The sequence below is a fragment of the Gigantopelta aegis genome, chromosome 10 (genome assembly GCF_016097555.1).
Source record: "Gigantopelta aegis isolate Gae_Host chromosome 10, Gae_host_genome, whole genome shotgun sequence".
Taxonomy (NCBI): domain Eukaryota; kingdom Metazoa; phylum Mollusca; class Gastropoda; order Neomphalida; family Peltospiridae; genus Gigantopelta; species Gigantopelta aegis.
The window spans coordinates 54,865,709-54,891,736 of record NC_054708.1 but is presented as its reverse complement, the minus strand read 5'-3'; the positions used below and the strand labels follow the sequence as shown (position 1 = coordinate 54,891,736).

Genomic DNA, 26,028 nt, shown 5'->3' with positions numbered 1-26,028 from the left:
CAGTATATTATAACGCTATATACAAAATTTCATCTCAATATCTTAAGGCATTGCAAATCAAAAGTCTGGAAAACTAATTTTTATATCTCCTAAGTTCAAGGACCATAACTCCATAACAGTATATAATAAAGCTATATACAAATTTCAGCTCAATATCTCAAGGCCTTCTGATAGTAAAAACGTTTTTTTTTTAAATTTTAACACCAAGTAGTAGTGCACTGTTTTATGTCACATTGTATCCAAACTTTAACAATGTGCCAAGCAGTTGTCTTCTTTTTTTTTTTTTTATTGTCCCCAGAAACATAAGCAAGGTCAAGGTTGGGGCCTTGAATCATTGCTGTACATGCTATTATTGTATATACATAAACGATACATAATTAAAGCTATACACTCGTATATAAAGCACTTATTAAACAATATGTGTATACATGTGCGTGTGAGAGAGAGAGAGAGAGAGAGAGAGAGAGAGAGAGAGAGAGAGAGAGAGAGAGAGAGAGAGAGAGAGAGAGAGAGAGAGAGAGAGAGGGGGGGGGAGACAGACAGACAGACACGGACGTGTGGAGTAACAGGGATGAAGCCAAAGATAGACGAAAGGGAAAACAAACAGTGCAAGCCGTATGCACACATACATAGTATTCAATATTAAGATGAAACAGATAGGCTTAACATGATACTGTAAAACAGGATATTAGCAATGCAAAAGCCTTACATAACTGAAGAGGAAATATTCTGGAGACTAGGAAGAAGAGTACTAGAAATAGAAACAAAGAGCGAGAAAAGAAAGAAGAAGAAACAAAAAACAAACAAAACCCCACCTTTCTTGAAAGGTAAATAAGATCAATGCGATCTTAAAAAGAAAAGAAATTATAGAAAGTTGAGATACGTTTTCCGAACTGGCGATATTTTGCATAAAAGTATGTTTATTAGCTTATTCGTATATTTTGTTATTAATAAGTTTATACATGAATTTATACAATTTGTTTGAGGAATTGCTGCCAAGGTTCCCACTGATCATCAAAGTCTTTATACAGGCAATTTTTATAAAATATATATTTTTCAATCTGTATTTTATCAATAATGAATCTTAGCATTGCGTTTTTATTTAATCTGATCTTTTGTAATTTCGTTCTATATATATAATACTTAATATTAATAATGAACCAATTAATAAAACAATGCTTTTTTGTTATGATACCAAATAAAACCATGTTTTTATCCAACTGAAAATTGTCACCTTTTTTAATGCCCATTCTTCTACTGCTTTCCATAGGACAGTAACTTTAGAGCACTCATAAAATAAGTGTTCCAGTGTTTCTGGCATAAGATGGCATATTTTATTTTATTTAGAAATATATTTGTAGCTGTTATCCTGTGTAAAATTTTATACTGAAACCATAATAAAGATGAGTCTTTAATAGTTTTGAATGGTAGAGCATAATACTTTCCCCATACTTGTGAAGTGAAGTCAAACCCCAATACTGGATATCTTTTTTGGGACGTAGGAACTATTGTAGTGCGATTTAATATTGCGTATATTTGCTTACTTAGGTTTGTATCTTTTAAAAATAGTTTTATTTTAAAGGGAAGAATCGGGTTGCAAACAGTGTTAAAACTTTGGTTGTTTGATTTTGTTGTTTTACAAATATATAATTTAATGGCTGTGATTAAAGAAGCATATTCTAAAAAATTGGATTGTACTTGATATTTTGTTATGAAAGTATTGTAATTCATTAATGTCCCATTTTCGTCTATTAGATCTTGAATCAATATTATGCCTTTTTGCAAATACTTCATATAAATAAAAGGTTTGCCGGTTGTTTTTTTAATTTTGCTATTGTACCAAATGTTTAGGCTCATTAGATCTTCATTATTATCAGGCGTTTCTTTCTGTTGAATGGTAAGTAAGCTTTGTAATACATCTTTCCAAATTTAATTGTTGTTATTTTTAGCTGAATATAATAATCTCCATATTTAATCATATTTGCTGTCGTTAAACCTGTTACAGCTTGGAAAAGATGTGTCCATTTCGAGTTTGATATTAGAAGTCTTCTTAACCAAGTAGCTTTTAACGCAGTTGTAAAATTTCTAATGTTTAGCATTTTGATGCCTCCATGCATCTACATAGTCTTGCATTAGTACTTCTCTTTTGACTTTTTCTGGTTTGTTTTGCCAAATAAAATTAAAAAAACATTTTAGTTATTTGTTACTTGATCTGGTACATTTGGTAATGCAATTAATAAATGTGTTATTTTTGAAATTATTAAAGTTTTGATAACAATGACGCAACCCAGTGGAGTTAATTTTCTAGTGGACCATTGTTTTAACTTTTTTTTCATCTCCATTAACTTCGGTTCAAAGTTAGTTTGAATCAATTCTTCAATATTAACTGAAAAATATACTCCTAGTAAGGTAAAGGTTTCTGCACCCCATTCTAAAATGGATGATGAAAAACATCTTTTGAATATTTTTTACTGCCTATCCAGATGATTTTTGATTTTGAGTAGTTTATGTTTAATCCAGATACGTTGGCATACAGGTCTAATATTTTTAGAGTGCTATCCAGGGATTTGTGGGTTCCATCTAAAATAAAGGAGGTGTCATCAGCATACTGTGATATTAAATATTCTTGCCCGTTTACAGTTATACCTTTGATATCCTTTGAATTTCTTATTAATATAGCTAGTATCTCGGCGCAAATTATGAAAATATAGGGGGAAAGTGGATCGCCTTGTCTACAACCTCTTTCTAGTTTAAAACTTTCTGACAGAAATCCATTTTGTAAAATCCTTGATTCTGAGTTATTATAAAATGTTTTAATCCATGATTTAATTGACATTTTAAAATTGAAAAACTCAAGTGCTTGTTCAACGAATGACCAAGAGACAGAGTCAAAAGCCTTTTCAAAATCTACCAGGAACAATAAGCCTGGAATTTTATTAACTTCTGTATATTGCATTATATCGTACATTAGTCTTATATTTTCAGCTAAAAATCGACCTTTAATGAACCCAGTTTGATCTTTTGAAATTATTTTATCTAGCACTTTTTTAATTCTGTTAGCAATGCAGCCAGAGGCAATTTTGTATATACAATTTAATAGTGTAATTGGTCGCCAGTTTCTTAAAAAGTGTTTACATTTATTAGGTTTTGGTATGCATGTAATAATCCCAAATTTTTGTGTGTTGGACATTTCGTTTATATTGTAGCTGTAATTAATGGATCTAACAATACTAACATACCTCTGGGAAAAGTGGGTAAATGAAAGTTAAACTTGATCAGTAACAGTATATTATAACGCTATATACAAATTTCAGCTCAATATCTCAAGGCCTTCTGATAGTAAAAACGTTTTTTTTTTTAATTTTAACACCAAGTAGTAGTGCACTGTTTCACTGTTTTATGTGAGATTGTATCAGAACTTTAACAATGTGCCAAGCAGTAGTCTGGCACTCATCAATGTGCCAAGCAGTAGTCTGGCACTCATCAATGTGCCAAGCAGTAGTCTGGCACTCATCAATGTGCCAAGCAGTAGTCTGGCACTCATCAATGTGCCAAGCAGTAGTCTGGCACTCATCAATGTGCCAAGCAGTAGTCTGGCACTCATCAATTTGCAATGAATAAGTAGAGAAAATAAAATGGGTCCAGCGTGCATATACTACTTAATGGCTGTTAATTTTAAACAGCATAAAATTCAAGTTTGGTCCTAGTAAAGTGTGCCTGTTATTTTCTAGCAATTCTATTTTCACCAGTTACCATGGTAATGGTATCAAAGTTACGTTTAAAGGGGGAAAAAAGAAGAAAAGAAAAAAAAAGGAAAACAAATATTATAAAGCAAATAATGTTAACAATACCTGATAAAACATATTTATTTGACAAGTGACACCGCCTTTAGCGGCAACATCATTCATATGTTACTGTTTCATGAGGGAATTTGTAGGTTTTAACCTCTTCCTCTCTCTTTTTTTAATCATTTCTGCTTACTCTCACACTCAGTCAAGCTGCTATCAATGTATTAAAATAATTTTAATGTTGAGCATAAAATAAAAAAACAACTGCAAAACATTATCAAGTGTTTTCTTCTGATGAACTCGGGGCAAGCATGCACACTATTGATAAACTAAAGGATCTCTGTGATGATAGGATCGTGATTTGGGGCCAGATCAAATGTTTGAACTGGGACTATAGGAACGTGAAAAGAAACTTCAGAAAAAGTCAGCGATCGGATCCTGACTTGGTGCCATATTAAATGTTCAAATCGTGACTATAAAAAACGGGAAATCAAGTTTTAAAAATGTTAACAGTGATCCGTTTTGAAAAACAGCTTCCCAAAATTGAAGAATGCGTACGAACCCTATCTGATAAAAAGTCTAGGAGGAGATGGACTAAACTAAAGAAATAAGAATTCTAAATTTCCAAAATATCTCTTGATTAGTTTGTGGAGACTGCCACAGAGGATCATTGTGCCAAGTTTCAGAATAATTCAATGATAACTTGAGAAAGACTTCAAAGGAAATGTTGATGAATGGATGCAAAGGACAAATCGTAATTAGGAAATCTTTGCTGACAAATTAGTAAAGCTAATAAAATGTAGCTGGATTTGGTAAAATTGACAACTTAAGGCTAGGCATTGTCGATATCGTAATTTATTGGTAAAAAAAAGCTGTAATTAAGAAAACTATTTTAAACTGTCTAATAACCAACATCAATGTTCTTAATCATTACAATTTGTATCATATGACAACTCAGGATATGCATTCTGTTGTAACCTGACCATATTATAATTACACTTCTAGTGTCTATACAAAATGCTGACCATGAAATACATAGTTTCAGTAATGGAATCATTAGTTGTTAAGTAGCTTTGAAGTTTTACCTGCCATAGCTAAAGAGCTTTCTCAACAGGTCACCATGTACAAGTCACAATACACTGTCAATTTGTCCAAGTAACATGGACAACTAACATTCATTTAGACATTTTTCTTCTAATCCTAAAAATGAGTCCTTACAATGCTAACAAAATACATGTATGACAACGGATTCAGAATATTAGTTTATACAGATTCAACTCTCACAGTTATTGTCCTTTTTTCATAGAGGATAAACAGATTTTTAGTTCTCTATGGCAGACTTCTAGAATACGGTGGCCCGATGTCCGACGCCTTAAGCCTTAAACTGCAATACATGTACACTTTATGCTAATAAAGGTTCTTAATTGTTTCTTTTCTCTTTTTGTTTTTTGGAGGGTGGGTGGTGGGTGAGTTCCCATTCATAAGTAAATAAATAATGTTGTTAATTGTTGTAATATCTCAGTAACATGGATTATTTTTTATAACTTAGGTGGTTTTAGTGCATGGAAACAATTATTTTAAAATTTTACTAGGTACGGTAACTTTATTCTAAACTGATGAAAATTATTTGCATATTTTTCTAAACAAACCATAAAGCATGCCCAATAACCCAAATCTGTTGTATAAATTGACAAATTGATTAAACATGATGTCAGTATGAAAAATGGACATTAAAAAGTTAATTATTTTAATTTACTGTTTTTTTTTGTTTTATCAACAGTTAAAATTGGGCAAGTGAATTTTTCACCATGGCCAGTGAATTTTCAAATCCACTGGCCCTATGGCAAGTGAATTTTAAAAATATTCTAGAACCCCTGCTATGGTACTAAGTCTTCGCCATGAGTAAAATCAAAGCAAGCTGAAAATCACTCTCCTGAAATGGTGTTATTTTATTGCAAGGCGATCAATTTGCTACTCACTCAAAACTTTCCAGGCGAGTGTGAAGGGGAGCAAGAGTGATTCCTCGCCTTTCCTAACAAGCACTGGCTTATGTCTATTTATTACCTTTGATGCAATTCCTTTATATTCCTCAGATTCTATTTTGCTTATTCAATTATTGTTGCAACATGTGATTATATAGGAGTCACGTGAATAACTGAATTGCGTCAACAGGGATAGGTCATTGTTCATGTGATTATATAGGAGTCACGTGAATAACTGAATTGTGTCAGCAGGGATAGGTCATTGTTCATGTGATTATATAGGAGTCACGTGAATAACTGAATTGCGTGAGCAGGGATAGGTCATTGTTCATGTGATTATATAGGAGTCACGTGAATAACTGAATTGCATCAGCAGGGATAGGTCATTGTTCATGTGATTATATAGGAGTCACGTGAATAACTGAATTGCGTGAGCAGGGATAGGTCATTGTTCATGTGATTATATAGGAGTCACGTGAATAACTGAATTGCGTCAGCAGGGATAGGTCATTGTTCATGTGATTATATAGGAGTCACCTGAATACCCGGTAACTGAATTGCGTCAGCAGGGATAGGTCATTGTTCATGTGATTATATAGGAGTCACCTGAATAACTGAATTGTGTCAGCAGGGATAGGTCATTGTTCATGTGATTATATAGGAGTCACCTGAATAACTGAATTGCGTCAGCAGGGATAGGTCATTGTTCATGTGATTATATAGGAGTCACGTGAATAACTGAATTGCGTCAGCAGGGATAGGTCATTGTTCATGTGATTATATAGGAGTCACCTGAATAACTGAATTGCGTGAGCAGGGATAGGTCATTGTTCATGTGATTATATAGGAGTCACGTGAATAACTGAATTGCGTGAGCAGGGATAGGTCATTGTTCATGTGATTATATAGGAGTCACGTGAATAACTGAATTGCGTCAGCAGGGATAGGTCATTGTTCATGTGATTATATAGGAGTCACCTGAATACCCGGTAACTGAATTGCATCAGCAGGGATAGGTCATTGTTCATGTGATTATATAGGAGTCACCTGAATAACTGAATTGCGTCAGCAGGGATAGGTCATTGTTCATGTGATTATATAGGAGTCACATGAATAACTGAATTGTGTCAGCAGGGATAGGTTTATGACATATCGCTATATTTCGTTCTCGGCTTGTTTTAACTGAGAGAAGATCCACACCATTAATAAAATTTGAATTTACATATTTCAATTATTTCATACAAGATTGTTTGTGTTTAACAACACCACTAGAGCACACTGATTATTATTTATCAGCTATTGTATGTCAAAGATTTGGTGATTTTTTACATATAATTTAAGAGAGGCAAGCTGCTAGGTGTTTCTATTAGTAGCATGGGATCTTTTATATACACCATCTCACAGATAGAATAGTGCATACCATGACATTTGATACAGTAGTCATGGTGTACTGGTTGAAATGAGAAATAGCCCAATAGATACACAGACTGGGATGGATCATAAACCAACGGAACATCAGGCAAATGCTTTACCAGAACGTTCTGCACCAAATTGACAATATCTTCAACTGCATAACGGTTGTAGACAACAATTCTTTACTTTATTGAACTTTCTTATTAATTATCTGCCTTGGGGTAATGTTTGATACTGAATTGTATATTGTCTGACATAAGACATGGCTCAAGTTTCAGATAAATTAAAAAACAAATGGATAAAAAATCCTGTACTGGCTATTTTTGTCCAGTGTTAAATTAAAAGACTGTATGACAAGTTACTCACCTATAGCTTATATGTAATGGCAATTGTACTATAAACCCCGGAAATACAGCCCTACCTTATTGGGAAATTCGTTATTGGTCTATTTGTTTAACGGGACAACATGACACTACTGTCAGATGACATTTCAAAAGCCATATAACCATAAATATTCCAACAAAAACTCACCTTAACTCTAATAACAAGATAGAAATTAGTGTCGTTCGTTCCAAGAATATGTTCTGGTAAGTATAATAGATGTGGATCTTGCTTATGGTTCTTGTATGTCAAGCGAGCTCCATCTTCCACTGGCCAGTCAAACCCATGCAATTCGAGATTCCTGAAGCTTACTTTGGATTCACTAGCTCCCAAAACCACCTCTAGTTTCAGCGACGAATCTACAGCAAAAATTTTCACAACCTGTGTTTTCCCTTCAATTACTGGAATAGCTACTCGTACAGTACTAGAATTTTTCACTTTATGACTGGTAGTGTCTATTGAGACATTCAAGGTGTACATTTTGTCTTCTTCCATCACATTAGATACTGAAAAAAACCAAGCAAATATAATTTCTTTAATTTTTTTTTATAAATAAATAATAATAATAATAATAATAATAATAATATATATATATATATATATATATATATATATATATATATATATATATATATATATATATATATATATATATACATATACATATACATATACATATACATATACATATATATATACATACACACACATACATACATTCACACACACATGCATATATATATACTCTTAAAAAAATTAGGGTAACTGTTAATAAGAATTTACAGTTGCCAAAATTGTAAGGTATATTAGCTGTGAGAAATGGTTATATGATAATAGTGAATTAATTTGCCAAACATTACAACTGGTAGTTCAGTATTACAGTAGGTTTTATGACCACCAAAGGTCTTGAAGGACAATTGGGGTCAGAAGTGAAATTTGAAAGTTGACGTTTTTTTATCAGTAGTGGATGATACTGCCACGATGTGTCATTCATTCAGTCGATGAGGCATACTGTGAATGAGTCTCCCAATGGCCATTTGAGGGAGTCTGTTCCACTCCTCTTAGAGTGCCTGATCAAGTTCCACTGACGTTGACGCACACGTCTCCTTATCATGTCCCAGACGTGTTCAATGAGGGAACGGTCTGGGCTCATTGCTGGACATAGCATTTGATTGATGTTGTGCTGCTGGAGGTGAGCATTGATGGTTCATGCTGGTGAGCACGGGCATTGTCGTCCTGAGAAACAAAACGTCGACCCACAGGCTTAGCAAACGAGACGACAAAGGGTGTCAGTATGTTGTCCTGGTAGTACTGCCCATTGACCCTTCCTTGCACAATATGGAGGGGGGGGGGGGGGTCTGTCAGTCATAGTTATACCACTCCACACCATAACCGATCCACCACAAAGTATGTCATGAATTTTGACATTAGCGTGCCGTTCATTTCACTTCTAGCTTGTACCCCCCCCCCCCCCACTAAAATGTGCAACCCACAAATTAGGACACTTGAAAATTATTACTATATCATTTTCAAAATCAATTAAAGTATGTTTTTATTTATTGAAACACCACTAAAGCACATTGACTATTAATCGGCAAAATCTTTTATATGCACCATCATAGACAGGTTAGCACATACCACGGCCGTAGATATACCAGTCGAAGTGCACTGGCTGGAATGAGAAATAGCCCAATGGGCCTGATGGGGATCGATCTCAAACCGACCGCGCATTTAACAAGCGATTTTAACCCTGGGCTACGTCCAGCCATGTGTAGACATTTTCAACAACATAAAAATGTATCATTTATGATCTTAGAAACAAAATAAATGTGACTAATGGACACAAAAGCATGTATGTATATATAAAGTAGTTTTATTAATCATATAGGTTACATTGCTTATTATTTCAGGGTACCGGTACACTGACAAACTGATGACCAAGCTGTGTGATGGAGTGATATCAAACCCATAACAACTTTCCTCCATCTTGGACTTGAACATATCCACCTTTCTATGTTCCAACTTTTAAGCGACCAGATATCGAAGAGGCCATAGCTACATATTGTGCTATATCCATAATTGAACATTTTCCATATTAGCACCTAAAACAGAACATTGATGTTTGTGTTAACAATCAGTTTAAAAATGTTTTTATAGCACTGAAGATATTACATAAAAGGCACCCGTGTGTCAACGACTAACACACTTGAATATATAGTCCAACAAGTGTTTATTAAAATACTAAGTGAAATAATATGGAATGACTAAATTGGTGCATTGTTTTATTCAAAGCAATTAATATTATCGATGTTCCAATGAAGGATTCTAATAGAACATTTATAAGTTTGCTTCTATTAATATGATAACAGATCATAAAAATCCATAAGCCATTGTGTGGGGCAATGTTGACCGTTAAATGTTCCTCTAGTTTAAATGATGGAATTAATGTGTACATAAAGAAAAAATAAATTAAATAGTTATTAAACTGTAGGGTATAGATCATGGTGTAGGATGGGACGGACTATATGTAATATTCCGTTCAGAACAGTCCCCTTCACCACGTGCTATATTATGTTTGTTTTGGTTTTTCAGTGTATTTCTGGGGACGCATGACCCGACCCCTCCCCTAAAAACACCACTAGCCAGTTACACAATTTCCTGCACATGCGCCTGTTTGACTAAATATTTCATTTGCTGTAAATTAATTAATTTATACATTGCATTATAAAGTGTAAATTTTGCTGTAATAACAGCTAAATATATGATTTAACCTAAAAACATCTACCTATAGTAACAGTACTTGTTTTGTTTACATCAAAATATCTGTGTAAACATATTTATGTTAGTATTACATGCCAATTATTTAAGGTTAAATGTTAAAATGAAAACATTGTTCTATACATGATTATAAGCGTAAGTGGCAGGCAAAACTAAAAACCTAATATTTTAAAAGTATCACCCCCCCTCAACAATTTTACCTCCTCCCCCCCCCAAAGAAAACCCCAGTAACAACAACAAATCTGCCCTCAAATAAACAATAGCCTACAAAACAAGACCACACACCAGTACACACGCGCAACCAAAAACAACCCAGACTAACGCACATTTGAAAAAAAAACTTGTTTTATCTATGTACATATACCAGTGGCGTATGAAGGTGGCAAGATGGGGGGGGGGGGATGTACACACACACACCCCCCCCATACACACACAGATACATTAGTGACACAGGAAGCTGCCAAAACGTGTGAGGAGGAGGCCACACTTATATTTACACACTTTTACACTATTATAAAGCAAAATATCCGAAAAGTGGGGGGGCACATGTCCCCCTGCTAAATGCTTAATGGTTGTGCATAATATTAATAATTGCAGATAGATAGTTGATCATAACTATTAAATTACACATGAAATTGTGTCCGTTACACTATGTCCGTCTGACAATGACACTGGACTCGCTGTTCGATTTGTTTGTGAGTCAGACAGTAGAAACCTTATCATTAGGAGAAGAAGTGGATTTCTGTATCGTTAGTTTCATTATTAACTACTGCATAGGTCGTAGTTAATAATGCAGCTAGCGGTACAGAAAATCGCAGCTAGTCATTTAGTCAAATTAATGTACACTTCCATTCGTACACAGTGATATATACGCAAACATATGCATATTACTTGCAAATATCAAAATTTTATTAAGGTGCTGTTTTAACGAGTCAATCATCAATAAGCCATTTTTCTTGGTCGCCTCCCCCTCCCCCCCCACCCAAAAACGTGTTTGTAAGTATTTCTGTTGAGCACAAGACATATTGTACATTTTCTTTTCTGTAAAAGAAGGAGATTGCATACAATCTGACAAACAATAATAGTAATGAAAAACTTTATTAACGTCAAAAAATAAAAGAACAATTCAGTAGTAACAAAGGGCCTTTGTTGCAAGCGACTGTAGCATAAGGCACCGGAAATAATTTAGTGGCTAACTGGGGCCGCTTAGCGCTATGCAAATCAAGGGCAGATAAGTATGTTTCTAATAGAGGCTATAGGTGTTCAAATAATTCTAACCTATTTGCCAGTTGTTTGTTTAATAACATATGAAATCCCCCCCCCCCCCCCCCGACGAAAAATAGAACTGCTATAGTCGAAGGACTGCATCCTTTAGATACATGTTGACTGTGTCATTTAGAAGAATCAATGTAATTTGTACAAATAATTTTTACAAGCCAATGGGGCTCGTATGCTAGACAAGTCAGAGAGTCCTATATATTTTTTTGTGAGCCTCAGGCTCCCGGACTCTCCTCAAAATCGCACAGTGTTATATAGCAGGACTAGCTCTGGCACTTGCCAAATTCCAAACAATTAGCAAATTATATTTTAATTTGGCAAAATAATTTATATTTTGTCAGAAAATAACTGGGTTTCTTAAAAATTTAAGGTTCGATAGATAATTTTGCGAAATTGTCTGACAAAGAACTAGCCCTGTATATAGTGTGGATCACGTAGCATATAATAATGTAAATAAATATTCGAATGAAAACATGTTAACAATCTTGTTCCATTTTCTTTTGTACAATTTATTATTCATAATAAATAAAGAAATCTGCATGTTGCCAAGTTACTTGTAGTATTACTACTATACTAGGCAAACATTCTCAGATGTCTCTATAATTAAGATCAATTCCAAATTTGTCTTACCAACTTTCAAGGTCAGTGAGTAGTGTTCCGCAATCTTGGTCATTTTTGTTTACCACTTCAATACATAGTCATTTGGCTCGCCACATCATCGTTGTTGTATTCCCTCTCAAATTGATAGGGAAGTACCCCTAACAGACTTTCTCTTTCTTCTTCACAAATCGAGGTACCATTAGAGTAGATGGACAAATGTGATCAGACCAAATGTCCAAACTAGCATCCGTTAAGAATCAGCTGTTTTTCGAAAAAAATCATTCTCTACTGTCAGCATGTTAACCTACTAACAGAATGAGTGAAATCCGTCGCATGCTACGCCACATGTCTGATGCGGGTCAAATCATTCTTTACTGTCAGCATGTTAACCTACTAACAGAATGAGTGGAATCCGTCGCATGCTACGTCAAATGTCTGATGCGGGTCAAATCGACTAAGCAGTGGATTTCCCCCCCCCAAGCGTTTTACAAAAAGTCACTTTATTAATAATTGGGATGGTATTTTTTTTTTTTTTTTTTTAAACTGTAATGTTTATGTATTTTTTTTATGTACTGTGTATTAATAATGTGCCATAAGCCTGGACCTTAAATGTTGAGAGAGGTTATGATAAATGTTAATTTAACTCGAGTCACTGGATTAAGCATTACAAAATTCTATATTTGGAGGCCTTCAAGGGGAGAGAAAAGTGTTTAGATGTTGAGTTTTGTGTTAGATGGCCTGCAATAAGCACTCCTATGACATTTATCAGCAAAGTTTTCAGCATCCTTCCATCAACTTCTTTTAAAGTCTATCGTCTAGAGTTTCCATTGGAATCTTCTGCAACTTGGTACAATGACCCTTAGAGACAGAGCGAGAGAGAAATATTTAGGAAAATTTAATTTTTAGTAAGTTTTAAAAATTTTAATCTATACAAATTTAGCATTGAAACTTTAAAAAATTGATTGGATTGTTTTGAAACATGGTACAAATGATCCTCTGAGACAGTTCGTCTTCACAAATTAACTACTAGAAAAAATATTTTGAAATTGTATTAAACATTAAAAAGCTCAATAGAAATTTATCATTGAAAATAGCAATGCTCTCCCTAGGCCGATAGACCTCATTAGTTAAAATTATATGACTTGGCAGGCGAAATAGAAATTTACAGGTCTGCTATAGCCACCCCTAATGATGTGTATGATTACACTAGCTCATAACCACCCCCGAATGATGTGTGCATCATTACAGAATGATGTGTGTATGTTTGCAGAATGATGTGTGTTTGACTACAGTATCTCATAACCACCCCCAAATGATGTGTGCATGATTACAGAATGATGTGTGTATGTTTACAGTATCTCAAAACCACCCCCGAATGATGTGTGCATGTTTACAGAATGATGTGTGTATGATTACAGTATCTCATAACCACCCCCGAATGATGTGTGCATGATTACAGAATGATGTGTGTATGATTACAGTATCTCATAACCACCCCGAATGATGTGTGCATGATTACAGAATGATGTGTGTATGATTACAGAATGATGTGTGCATGATTACAGTATCTCATAACCACCCCCCGAATGATGTGTGCATGATTACAGAATGATGTGTGTATGATTACAGTATCTCATAACCACCCCCGAATGATGTGTGCATGATTACAGAATGATGTGTGTATGATTACAGAATGATGTGTGCATGATTACAGTATCTCATAACCACCCCCGAATGATGTGTGCATGATTACAGAATAATATGTGCATGATTATAGAATGTGTGTATGATTACAGAATGTGTGTATGATTACAGAATGATGTGAATGATTACAGTATCTCATAACCACCCCCAAATGATGTGTGCATGATTACAGTATCTCATAACCACCCCCGAATGATGTGTGCATGATTACAGTATCTCATAACCACCCCCGAATGATGTGTGCATGATTACAGAATGATGATGATTACAAAATGATGTGTGCATGATTACAGTATCTCATAACCACCCCTGAATGATGTGTGTATGTTTACAGTATCTCATAACCACCCCCGAATGATGTGTGTATGATTACAGAATGATGTGTGCATGATTATAGAATGATGTGTGTATGATTACAGTATCTCATAACCCCCCCCCCCCCCAATAATGTGTGTATGATTACAGAATGATGTGTAGATGATTACAGAATGATGTGTGTATGTTTACAGAATGATGTGTGGATGATTACAGAATGATGTGTGTATGATTACAGAATGATGTGTGGATGATTACAATATCTCATAACCACCCCCGAATGATGTGTGCATGTTTACAGAATGATGTGTGTATGTTTACAGTATGATGTGTGTATGTTTACAGTATCTCATAACCACCCCCAAATGATGTGTGCATGATTACAGTATGATATGTGTATGTATGTTTACAGAATGATGTGTGTATGATTACAGTATCTCATAACCACCCCCGAATGATGTGTGGATGATTACAGAATGATGTGTGGATAATTACAGAATTATGTGTGCATGTTTACAGAATGATGTGTGTATGATTACAGTATCTCATAAAAAAACCCGAATAATATGTGTATGATTACAGAATGATGTGTGTTTGATTACAGAATGATGTGTGTATGACTAAAGAAAGATGTGTGTATGATTACAGGATGTGTGCATGATTACAGAATGATGTGTGTATGATTACAGTATCTCATAACCACCCCCGAATGATGTATGTATGTTTACAGAATGATATGTGTATGTTTACAGTATCGCATAACCACCCCCGAATGATGTGTGCATGATGACAGAATGATGTGTGTATGTTTACAGAATGATATGTGTATGATTACAGTATCTCATAACAATCCCCGAATAATATATGTATGATTACAGAATGATGTGTGTATGATTACAGAATGATGTGTGCATGATTACAGAATGATGTATGATTACAGAATGATGTGTGTATGATTACAGTATCTCATAACCACCCCTAAATGATGTGTGTATGTTTACAGAATGACATGTGTGTGTTTACAGTATCGCATAACCACCCCCAAATGATGTGTGCATGATTACAGAATGATGTGTGTATGTTTACAGAATGATGTGTGTATGATTACAGTATCTCATAACCACCCCCGAATAATATGTGTATGATTACAGAATGATGTGTGTATGATTACAGAATGATGTGTGCATGATTACAGTATCTAATAACCACCCCCGAATGATGTGTGCATGATTACAGTATGATGTGTGTATGTTTACAGAATGATGTGTGTATGATTACAGTATCTCATAACCACCCCCGAATGATGTGTGTATGTTTACAGAATGATGTGTGTATGTTTACAGAATGATGTGTGTATGTTTACAGAATGATGTGTGGATGATTACAGAATGATGTGTGGATGTTTACAGAATGATGTGTGGATGATTACAGAATGATGTGTGTATGATTACAGAAAGATGTGTGGATGATTACAGTATGATGTGTGTATGATTACAGTATGTGTGGATGATTACAGAATGATGTTTGTATGATTACAGAATGATGTGTGTATGATTACAGTATGATGTGTGTATGATTACAGTATGATGTGTGTATGATTACAGAATGATGTGTGCATGATTACAGAATGATGTGTGCATGATTATAGAATGATGTGTGCATGATTACAGAATTGTGTGCATGATTACAGAATGATGTGTGTATGATTACAGTATCTCGTCCACTGTTTAGCTTGTGATTCTGTTTTATATTTTAAGTTCATAACCCCAAACCCTCCCCTCACTATGTGCCGATTTATTTCCAGCAGGGCATTAATTAGGCCAGCAGGATTTCACTACCATAGTTATTAACTGTTAGTATTTATTGTTTTGTAGAAGTTCCAGATTCCAAGAACGACATATATACTATTATCCATCAATGTAAGGATGTTCCTTCTTGAAATTTGGTTTGATTTCTATTGGAATAATGTTTAGGCAAGATTGTTCAACTTGCAATCGTTATATCCAGAAATGTGTGGTTTCTGATGGGGAAGGATGAATCAACTATCAATGCAAGATTGCCCAGGAATCCTGTCTTCCTAAGTTCTGCTGAGATGTCCAGTATTTACAGCATTTTATCCTGCCTCGGAATAACGGGGATCCTGCCAGGATATAACTGGGATACCCACTGGGATCCCGCTAGGATATAACTGGGATACCCACTGGGATCCAGCCAGGATATAACTGGGATCCCGCCAGGATATACCGGGACAACCAGGAAGCCTATAATTTTATCCTGGCGGGATCCCAGTCATATCCCGGTGCAGTTGTATTTTCACTTGGGATTAAAACATTTGTAAAAAATATTTTTTACGGCAATGAATTAGGACACACAATTGAGGTAGGGGGCAGTGTCCTATATATTGCTAGCTAGAACACTGTATTCATTGAAGTGGTTTTATAGTAAACGTAAACAAAATAGATGCCATTATGTGAATGTGTGTTTTCATTCCCTGGGTTACATTCATTTGATAATCCAGTCACTACGATCCCGTTTCTCAAGGCAACTGAAAGTTCTACTATGACAGTAGTAGACAATGGCAGTTCAGTTCTATTGATTGGCCAGTACTGCTTCTAGCTATAGGCACTATTAGTGTTACTGGAGTTGATGCTAAAAATATCTAAGTTTAGTAAATAATTATGGTTAATCATGAAAGTAATAGCTGATTACAATTACGTCAGCAATGTAATTAATTATGATTGGGAGTACATGTCATTCTCAAACATTGTAATCGATTACGATTGTGATTACATGTCATTCTCAAACATTGTAATCGATTACGATTGTGATTACATGAATAAATGTAATCGATTACAATTGATTATGATTACGATTACCACATCTCTGATATACGCACACGCACGCATATACATGTATATATGAAAAACTGAAGTTAAACATATTAAATGGCTTGTATCAAAACAGTTATGACATGAATGGTGCAGTGTCCAAAATTAAAATATTCTGACAGAATCCCAGTTGGATACTAGGATATCAAAATCTTGTATTCCACCTGAGAATTTAGTATCCCACTTTTAGATATCACACATTCTAAAAGAACTCTTAAATGTTACATTCAGGGCCCAAGCTTAAGAATGTGTTACCTTGAGCAAGTTTTAAAGGTTTCTACTGTACAGTGTAGGTGAAATACTCATCTATGGCAATTTTGAGCCTGCCTACAGCAGTTTTAAATCAAACATTGTCAACAATTAAATAAAAAGCCAACAAGAATTCTGCAGGATTAAATGTCTCACTTACCATAAAATTGTTGTCACTGACAATTGCATCCATAAATGTATGATAAACAAATATAATAATAAAATTATAATAATAATAAAAAAATAAACTAACAAAACATTTATTTAAAAAAATACAATTAAAATTTTGATTTAATTAATAAAAAAACAAATGTCACTTGCATCGTGATAAAAATCCATACATGCAACTAAAAACATTTCATTAAAGGGACACACCCTAGTTACGGCTAGTTGTTAACCATTACGGCGTTGTTTTTTGCTATTAAACCCATTTTTTCACAAATAAAATTGCACTTTACTTACCGTTTATTATTTAGAATATACATTTCCATTCACCTGAAGTGTTTTTGATAATCCTGGTGTTTGTAATACCACAAAATGTATTTTTCGTATTTCTGAAAAACGGACGCACGTTTGAGAAAAAAACGTTGAGCAGACAAGGTCTAATCTATTTTTAGATGGGATATTTCCATTTCAATGTCACAGACATTGGCATACCACGTGACCGTTATCATTTTGGTTCGGTTTGTTTTCTCGTGCACGGTTCGCGCAATCAACATCCGATTTGTTGTTGTTCATTTGTGAGATTTTTCTTCACAGTTCGTGAACATTTTCAGTAACAATAAAGTTCAGACAAGTAAGTATTTCAATACAAAATGTTGCAAACCCTTAAAACCAATAAAGTCCTACGATATCTGGAGAGGGGATACAACCAGGACAGAACAGTTGGAACATGTCCAGGAGAGGTGAAAGGAACGCACCCCCAAGTCTGTGAAATTTGTCGTGACGTAGGCATTGTTGTGCTTCGAGCGACATCTACCGGTGACATCAGAATACAAACTTTCAAAATTATTTCAAGCAATTGGGACATGGGGATTCTGTCGTTGCCACTGGAAACGTAATACCTATATACTGCCTTTATACTCCACCATTACGATGGTGCTGCCATTCAGTTTAAGCCCTGTAAATAACAAGTAATACCTATATACTGCCTTTTTACTGCACCATTACGTTGTTGCTGCCATTCAGTTTAAGCCCTGTACACTAACAAGTAATACCTACATGTATATACTGCCTTTATACTCCACCATTACGTTGGTGCTGCCATTCAGTGTGATCCCTGTACACTAACAAGTAATACCTACATGTATATACTGCCTTTATACTCCACCATTACGTTGATGCTGCCATTCAGTGTGATCCCTGTACACTAACAAGTAATACCTATATACTGCCTTTATACTCCACCATTACATTGGTGCTGCCATTCAGTCTGAGCCCTGTACACTAACAAGTAATACCTATATACTGCCTTTATACTCCACCATTACGTTGGTGCTGCCATTCAGTCAGAGCCCTGTACACTAACAAGTAATACCTATATACTGCCTTTTTACTCCACCATTACGTTGGTGCTGCCATTCAGTCTGAGCCCTGTACACTAACAAGTAATACCTATATACTGCCTTTATACTCCACCATTACGTTGGTGCTGCCATTCAGTCTGAGCCCTGTACACTAACAAGTAATACCTATATACTGCCTTTATACTCCACCATTACGTTGGTGCTGCCATTCAGTCTGAGCCCTGTACACTAACAAGTAATACCTATATACTGCCTTTATACTCCACCATTACGTTGGTGCTGCCATTCAGTCTGAGCCCTGTACACTAACAAGTAATACCTATATACTGCCTTTATACTCCACCATTACGTTGGTGCTGCCATTCAGTCTGAGCCCTGTACACTAACAAGTAATACCTACATGTATATACTGCCTTTATACTCCACCATTACGTTGGTGCTGCCATTCAGTTTGAGACCTGTACACTAACAAGTAATACCTATATACTGCCTTTATACTCCACCATTACGTTGGTGGTGCCATTCAGTTTAAGCCCTGTAAACTAACAATAAGTAATCGTTAAAGTTTGTTTAGTTTAACGATCCTGCTGGAGCAAATTAATTCATTAATCACCAGCTACTGCATGACACACATTTGGTAAATTTTGACATAGTCTTAGAGGAAACTTGCTACACTGTTCCATTAAAGTTATGTGAACTTTCTCCCAGACCACTACCTTTAACATAACAGTCGTGGGACATAGTTTGGGACAGGAAAAAAGTCAATCAGAGACTGGGTCCACTGAAGTGTCTATTGTAAAGTAAGGCCAACTTAATCATTAAGCCATGTTTACAGGGTCTATGCTGAAAAAAGTCAATCAGAGACTGGGTCCACTGAAGTGTCTATTATAAAGTAAGGCCAACTTAATCATTAAGTCATGTTTACAGGGTCTATGCTGAAAAAAGTCAATCAGAGACTGGGTCCACTGAAGTGTCTATTGTAAAGTAAGGCCAACTTAATCATTAAGCCATGTTTACAGGATCTATGCTGAAAAAAGTCAATCAGAGACTGGGTCCACTGAAGTGTCTATTGTAAAGTAAGGCCAACTTAATCATTAAGCCATGTTTACAGGGTCTATGCTGAAAAAAGTCAATCAGAGACTGGGTCCACTGAAGTGTCTATTGTAAAGTAAGGCCAACTTAATCATTAAGCCATGTTTACAGGGTCTATGCTGAAAAAAGTCAATCAGAGACTGGGTCCACTGAAGTGTCTATTGTAAAGTAAGGCCAACTTAATCATTAAGCCATGTTTACAGGGTCTATGCTGAAAAAAGTCAATCAGAGACTGGGTCCACTGAAGTGTCTATTGTAAAGTAAGGCCAACTTAATCATTAAGCCATGTTTACAGGGTCTATGCTGAAAAAAGTCAATCAGAGACTGGGTCCACTGAAGTGTCTATTGTAAAGTAAGGCCAACTTAATCATTAAGCCATGTTTACAGGGTCTATGCTGAAAAAAGTCAATCAGAGACTGGGTCCACTGAAGTGTCTATTGTAAAGTAAGGCCAACTTAATCATTAAGCCATGTTTACAGGGTCTATGCTGAAAAAAGTCAATCAGAGACTGGGTCCACTGAAGTGTCTATTGTAAAGTAAGGCCAACTTAATCATTAAGCCATGTTTACAGGGTCTATGCTGAAAAAAGTCAATCAGAGACTGGGTCCACTGAAGTGTCTATTGTAAAGTAAGGCCAACTTAATCATTAAGCCATGTTTACAGGGTCTATGCTGAAAAAAGTCAATCAGAGACTGGGTCCACTGAAGTGTCTATTATAAAGTAAGGCCAACTTAATCATTAAGCCATGTTTACAGGATCTATGCTGAAAAAAGTCAATCAGAGACTGGGTCCACTGAAGTGTCTATTATAAAGTAAGGCCAACTTAATCATTAAGCCATGTTTACAGGGTCTATGCTGAAAAAAGTCAATCAGAGACTGGGTCCACTGAAGTGTCTATTGTAAAGTAAGGCCAACTTAATCATTAAGCCATGTTTAAAGGGTCTATGCTGACTTTGTAGGCATTAAAATTGACAGTGGATTAATGAACGTTCGTGTATAACATCTGCAGAACTAAATATTTAACTAGATTGTTTGACCCAATTATTTTTATTTCATTTGGCAATTGGTAGAAAGTCATTTGAAATTATTGTAGACAAAAATCTATATTGAGCTACTAGAAATATTAGAATGATCAGAAATGCATGCAGATGTTCATATTCAAAGCAAGACAATTATAACTTTTAACAAATAAAAAGGCTGTTAAATGGCATGTAACTGACACATCAACCACAACAATAAAGACAAAGTGATTCCGAGTCTTTTACTACAATATAGCATTAGAATGGATAAGATACAGGAAATATTGTTTTAGCACAACATTAGACTGACCATAATATTTACTTAATGCTGACAGCGGGCAGGCACCAAATGTTTTTTGATAATCAACTTCACAAGCCGCTTTACAAACTTAATACTGACAGCGGGCAGGCACCAAATGTTTTTTGATAATCAACTTCACAAGCAGCTTTACAAACTTAATACTGACAGCAGGAAGGCATCAAATGTTTTTTGAGAAACAACTTCACAAGTAATACCTATTTTTGAAAATATTTCACCTACATCAAGAATCCTTAATTTTCAGAAGCAATTACATAAATCTTATGATTTTATCAACATTTGTCTCAAGTCTTCAACACTGCTGCTAAAAACGTTACACTACAGTCTAATTTTGATACTAATTTCCTGAACTGCTTCCATCTTAAAAGCTGAGAAGCTCTTGAAAATAAATTCGAGCCTTGACTAATGCTTTGTATTTGTCATGTACCATTTTTGCCACGTGCAAGATACTCTATTTATTTTTGTGAATGTTTGAAGTTCGTTTTATTTAACAACACCAGTGAAGGACACTGACTAACATCAGCTACTGGATGTCAAACATTTGATAATTCTGATAGTCATAGAGGATTAGAAGCAAGGGATCTTTTACACGCAGTTTCCCAAACAGGACAACAGATATCAATTGTGAAGCACGGGTTGGAACAGGAAAAATTTGTGTCTTGTGTTCCACGGAACGGTTATTTAAATTTTTTTTTAGCCAATTTTAAAATTGGGTATATTGTTTGGAACCTCTCAGTGAAAAACCCCACAACCCAATTTAAAAACAAAACGAATTCCTACAGTTTATTGATATGAAGATGTCTGCTGGCACAGGCAGATCTGATGAATTAAGGCTTTTCCCATCATTTTTTACTGAGATCTTCATCACTGGTAAATTCACTTCATCTGCCGTTGGTGACCACTGAAATGGATTCTTCTTCATAATCATCATCTGAAGAAAGAAGAAAGAAATCAATCAGTAATAGAGAATGTACGTGGAATATGAAAAATAAGCCCCATTCTTTCATGTCTATTTATATTGTGTTTATTCTCTGCTCGAGTGTGCTGGAAATTGATACTTCTCAGTTGTAAAATCGTAATTACAACTTGCAGTAAAGAACTTAATTGCATTTATTATATTATAATTATATAGCTTTTCATCATTCATATTACATGCATGCCTGCCAAAAAAATTACTTTAAAAAAGGAGAATAAACAAGAGCGGACTCATAGTAATGGCTACCTATATCCAAATAAGGTTCTAGCTTATGCTGGGAACACACACCATAGCTGTGTGGTCTGTCCTTGACAGGATTAGTGGTTAGTTGTTACTGGTGCCAGACAGAGACAGAGACAGAGACAGAGAGAGAGAGAGAGAGAGAGACAGAGAGACAGAGAGAGAGAGAGAGAGAGAGAGAGAGAGAGAGAGAGAGAGAGAGAGAGAGAGAGAGAGAGACGGACATGTTTTACGTCCAATAGACAATAATTAATTAATCAATGGGCTCTAGTAGTGACTTAAACAAAAGAGGGTTTTCTCTGAACTGAAGACTACATATTAGAATTATTAAATGTTTAACGTCCAATAGACAATAATTAATTAATCAATGGGCTCTAGTAGTGTCTTAAACAAAAGAAACTTTAATTGTACCTACAATTGATCTTGTGAAATAACACATTTAATAAGAAGTTTGTAGCCGTGGATGAGGTATCAAATATCTGTCACTAGCTAGCAGCTAGACTCACAAATATATAAATATTTGTCATTTCTGCTTTAAGATTGTATAATGTTACCATATTTAAGGCTCTGGAAGACACTACCCAGACAGCACAACTATTTTGGCCCAACATCGCCACGGTCGGCACTATTGCCGTCACCAGCCTAACGTTGCTCAGAATTTGGCAAATAACTGGTTCGGGCCAATCTCGCCCCACCTTGTGACCACGTGAGGAAAACTCTGACCTTCACCTTCAGCAGCCAATCACTTGTGTTTGAACAGAAAACATTTTGTTTTCAAAATCTTGATTAGTGGTATTTCTTGTCTATTGAAAATTGATTAGCAAATACTGTTTAATATTTTTAAATTGTGTAGCGATCTCTGATACTTGTGTAGCCAATCATGATGCCATACTGAACAAAATGTTACCTGCATACTCTCTCTGTGTCTGTCTGTGTCTGTCTCTCTGTCTGTCTGTCTCTGTCTGTCTCTCTTTCTGTCTCTCTCTCTCTCTCTGTCTCTCTCCATAGCCTATGATGGTTTTACAATTTTGTGGTGCTAAGATAGCGCTCTATCTCTCTCTCTCTCTCTCTCTCTCTCTCTCTCTCTCTCTCTCTCTCTCTCTCTCTCTCTCTCTCCCTCTCTCCCTCTCTCTCTCTTTCAATCTTTCAAAACATTAATTCTAAATCCTGTGACATATTCTAACAAATAGTATAAATATGTAATGTGTGATTTTAATATGTTAAGAGCTGAACAATTAATATAACATCCACTTGCAACATATTTTAATGATATTTAATGCTGCTGTATTTATGTATTGCATATAGGTTGCCTATTTGAATTCTTTGGATGCATAACAGCAAAGGATGCAATTGACAGAATAATGGTGTGCATATTCACCCAGCCCTTCACCAGTCAGTACAACTGGGTTTGGCATCAGGAAATTAATTCTCAGAAAGGTGATAAAAGGTATTATTACCACTAATATTATGGTTCAAAATATCTTGGTACGTATCAAAGTATTACGCCCCACTTAACATCACACATGATCACCGTATGCATTCTTATACAATGATTTCTCAACTTAAAACATAATTATTTGGGTAATAAATAGGATATTAGACTTGAGATAATTTTTATTTGTCACTCACTAAGGCAAATAAAAATCATTTCACCTGTGATATAAACATAATAAGAAATGGACGCTCGTTTAAAATCCGATAATAAACTGTACACAGACATGAAATATCTATTGTTTGTTAGAAATTTGTCAGTATATACTCTTCAAAAACGTAGGGGAACTCTAATAAGAATTTACAATTGTAAGGTATATTAGCTGTAGGGAATGGTTTTATGATAATAGTGAATTAATTGGGCAAACATTACAAACGGTGGTTCAGTATTACAGTAGGTGTTATGACCACCAAAGATCTTTAAAGACTATTGGGGTCAGAAGTGAAATTTGAAAGTTGACGGGTGTTTTTTTATCAGTAAATCGCAAATTCAAACAATAAAAATGACTAAAAACAAAACAATAACAACTGTATGATGAACAGAATGAAAACGATTGACAGAAATAATGTTCCACAGTGATTAATGGACCTTCATGTAAATTGTCAAAATCGAGAATGACACCCCACGCACGTGTACAGGACAACTGTGTGATGTATGTGCAAACTATGGAATGTGTTTCGGTGTGTTGATAAACAGACCTGAACGTTCTTTACTAGGATGCCTGTGGTCAAAACGTATGTTTTAATATTTCAGGTTCCCCTACTTTTTTTAAAGAGTAACTTGTGAGAAAATTCTACTTCTAATAAGTTGAAAATATGTATTTAATATTTGCCCTTTCTTATTTTCTGAAGATGCTGCCAAAAAACAGCAACATAAAAGAGGCAGGAGCGGAAGTGCATCTTAGAAATTGGTTAATGATATGCATCGGATTGAAGTGGGAGCTGCAAAAGGAAGTGAGTTTTTGCCATCATATTTGATTATTTTCAGTTTATAATTTTATTATGGCTATTCCTTTTAAAAGGTATGGGGTGGGGAGGGCCTGGATATTTTTGGACCCCCTACCTACACATTTTCATTACTTTTTAATAATGGTGAACATAGCAGAATCTGTATAAAGACATCCCTCCCTACCTTTAGAAAATCTTCAGGCTTACCCCCACTCATTTTAAAAAGAAATAGCCCTTATATCTGTTTAGACATATTTAATGTGTAACACTGAATAAGATAAAACAAATCAAGAATTAAGACACAAGTAATGTCCATCAACATGGAACAAAATAAGAGGAAGCCTATAGTTGTATATCACATCTGTATGTGGCAAGACATGTAATAGCTAGGTAATTTTGTTTTAGAATTATGAATAAGTAGTTTCATGGGGCGGAATCTAGCCCAGCAGTAAAGTGCTCGCTTGATGCGCGGTCGGTTTGGGATGGATCCCCATCGGTGAGCCCATTGTGCTATTTCTCATCCCAGCCATTGCATCACGACTGGTACATCAAGGCCATGGGATGTGCTATCCTACCTATGGGATGGTGCATATAAAAGATCCCTTGCTACTAATGGATAAATATAGTGGGTTTTCTCTCTAATACTGTATGTCAAAATTACCAAATGTTTGACATTCAATAGCCGATGATTAATAAATCAATGTGCTCTATACTGGTGTCGTTAAACAGAATTTTTAAAAAGTAATTTCATTTTAACTCGAGGGAAATGTAATATGTTATTTAACAGTAATAGTCTGAACAAGATGCCATTTGCGTATACTGCAGTCACAGAGTCGTCACAGTAAACATACTAGAAGTGGTCTCAGTACACATGCTAGAAGTAAACATACTAGAAGTGGTCACAGTAAACATACTAGAAGTGGTCACAGTAAACATGCTAGAAGTGGTCACAGTGAACATAGAAGTGGTCACAGTAAACATGCTAGAAGTGGTCACAGTAAACATAGAAGTGGTCACAGTAAACATGCTAGAAGTGGTCAC

General features: G+C 35.2%; 1 protein-coding gene across 1 annotated transcript in view; it reads right to left on the bottom strand.

The window, feature by feature from the left end:
• The window catches only part of LOC121383698 (polycystic kidney disease protein 1-like 2), a 142,603-nt gene that overhangs the window by 15,614 nt on the left and 100,961 nt on the right, over positions 1–26,028 (bottom strand). Inside the window, exons 10-11 of the mRNA XM_041513792.1 lie at positions 22,113–22,263; positions 7,715–8,070 (exon numbers count right to left, since the gene is read on the bottom strand). Of these exons, the coding sequence (XP_041369726.1) occupies positions 7,715–8,070; positions 22,113–22,263 (507 nt within the window). The remainder of the gene's footprint in view (positions 1–7,714; positions 8,071–22,112; positions 22,264–26,028) is intronic.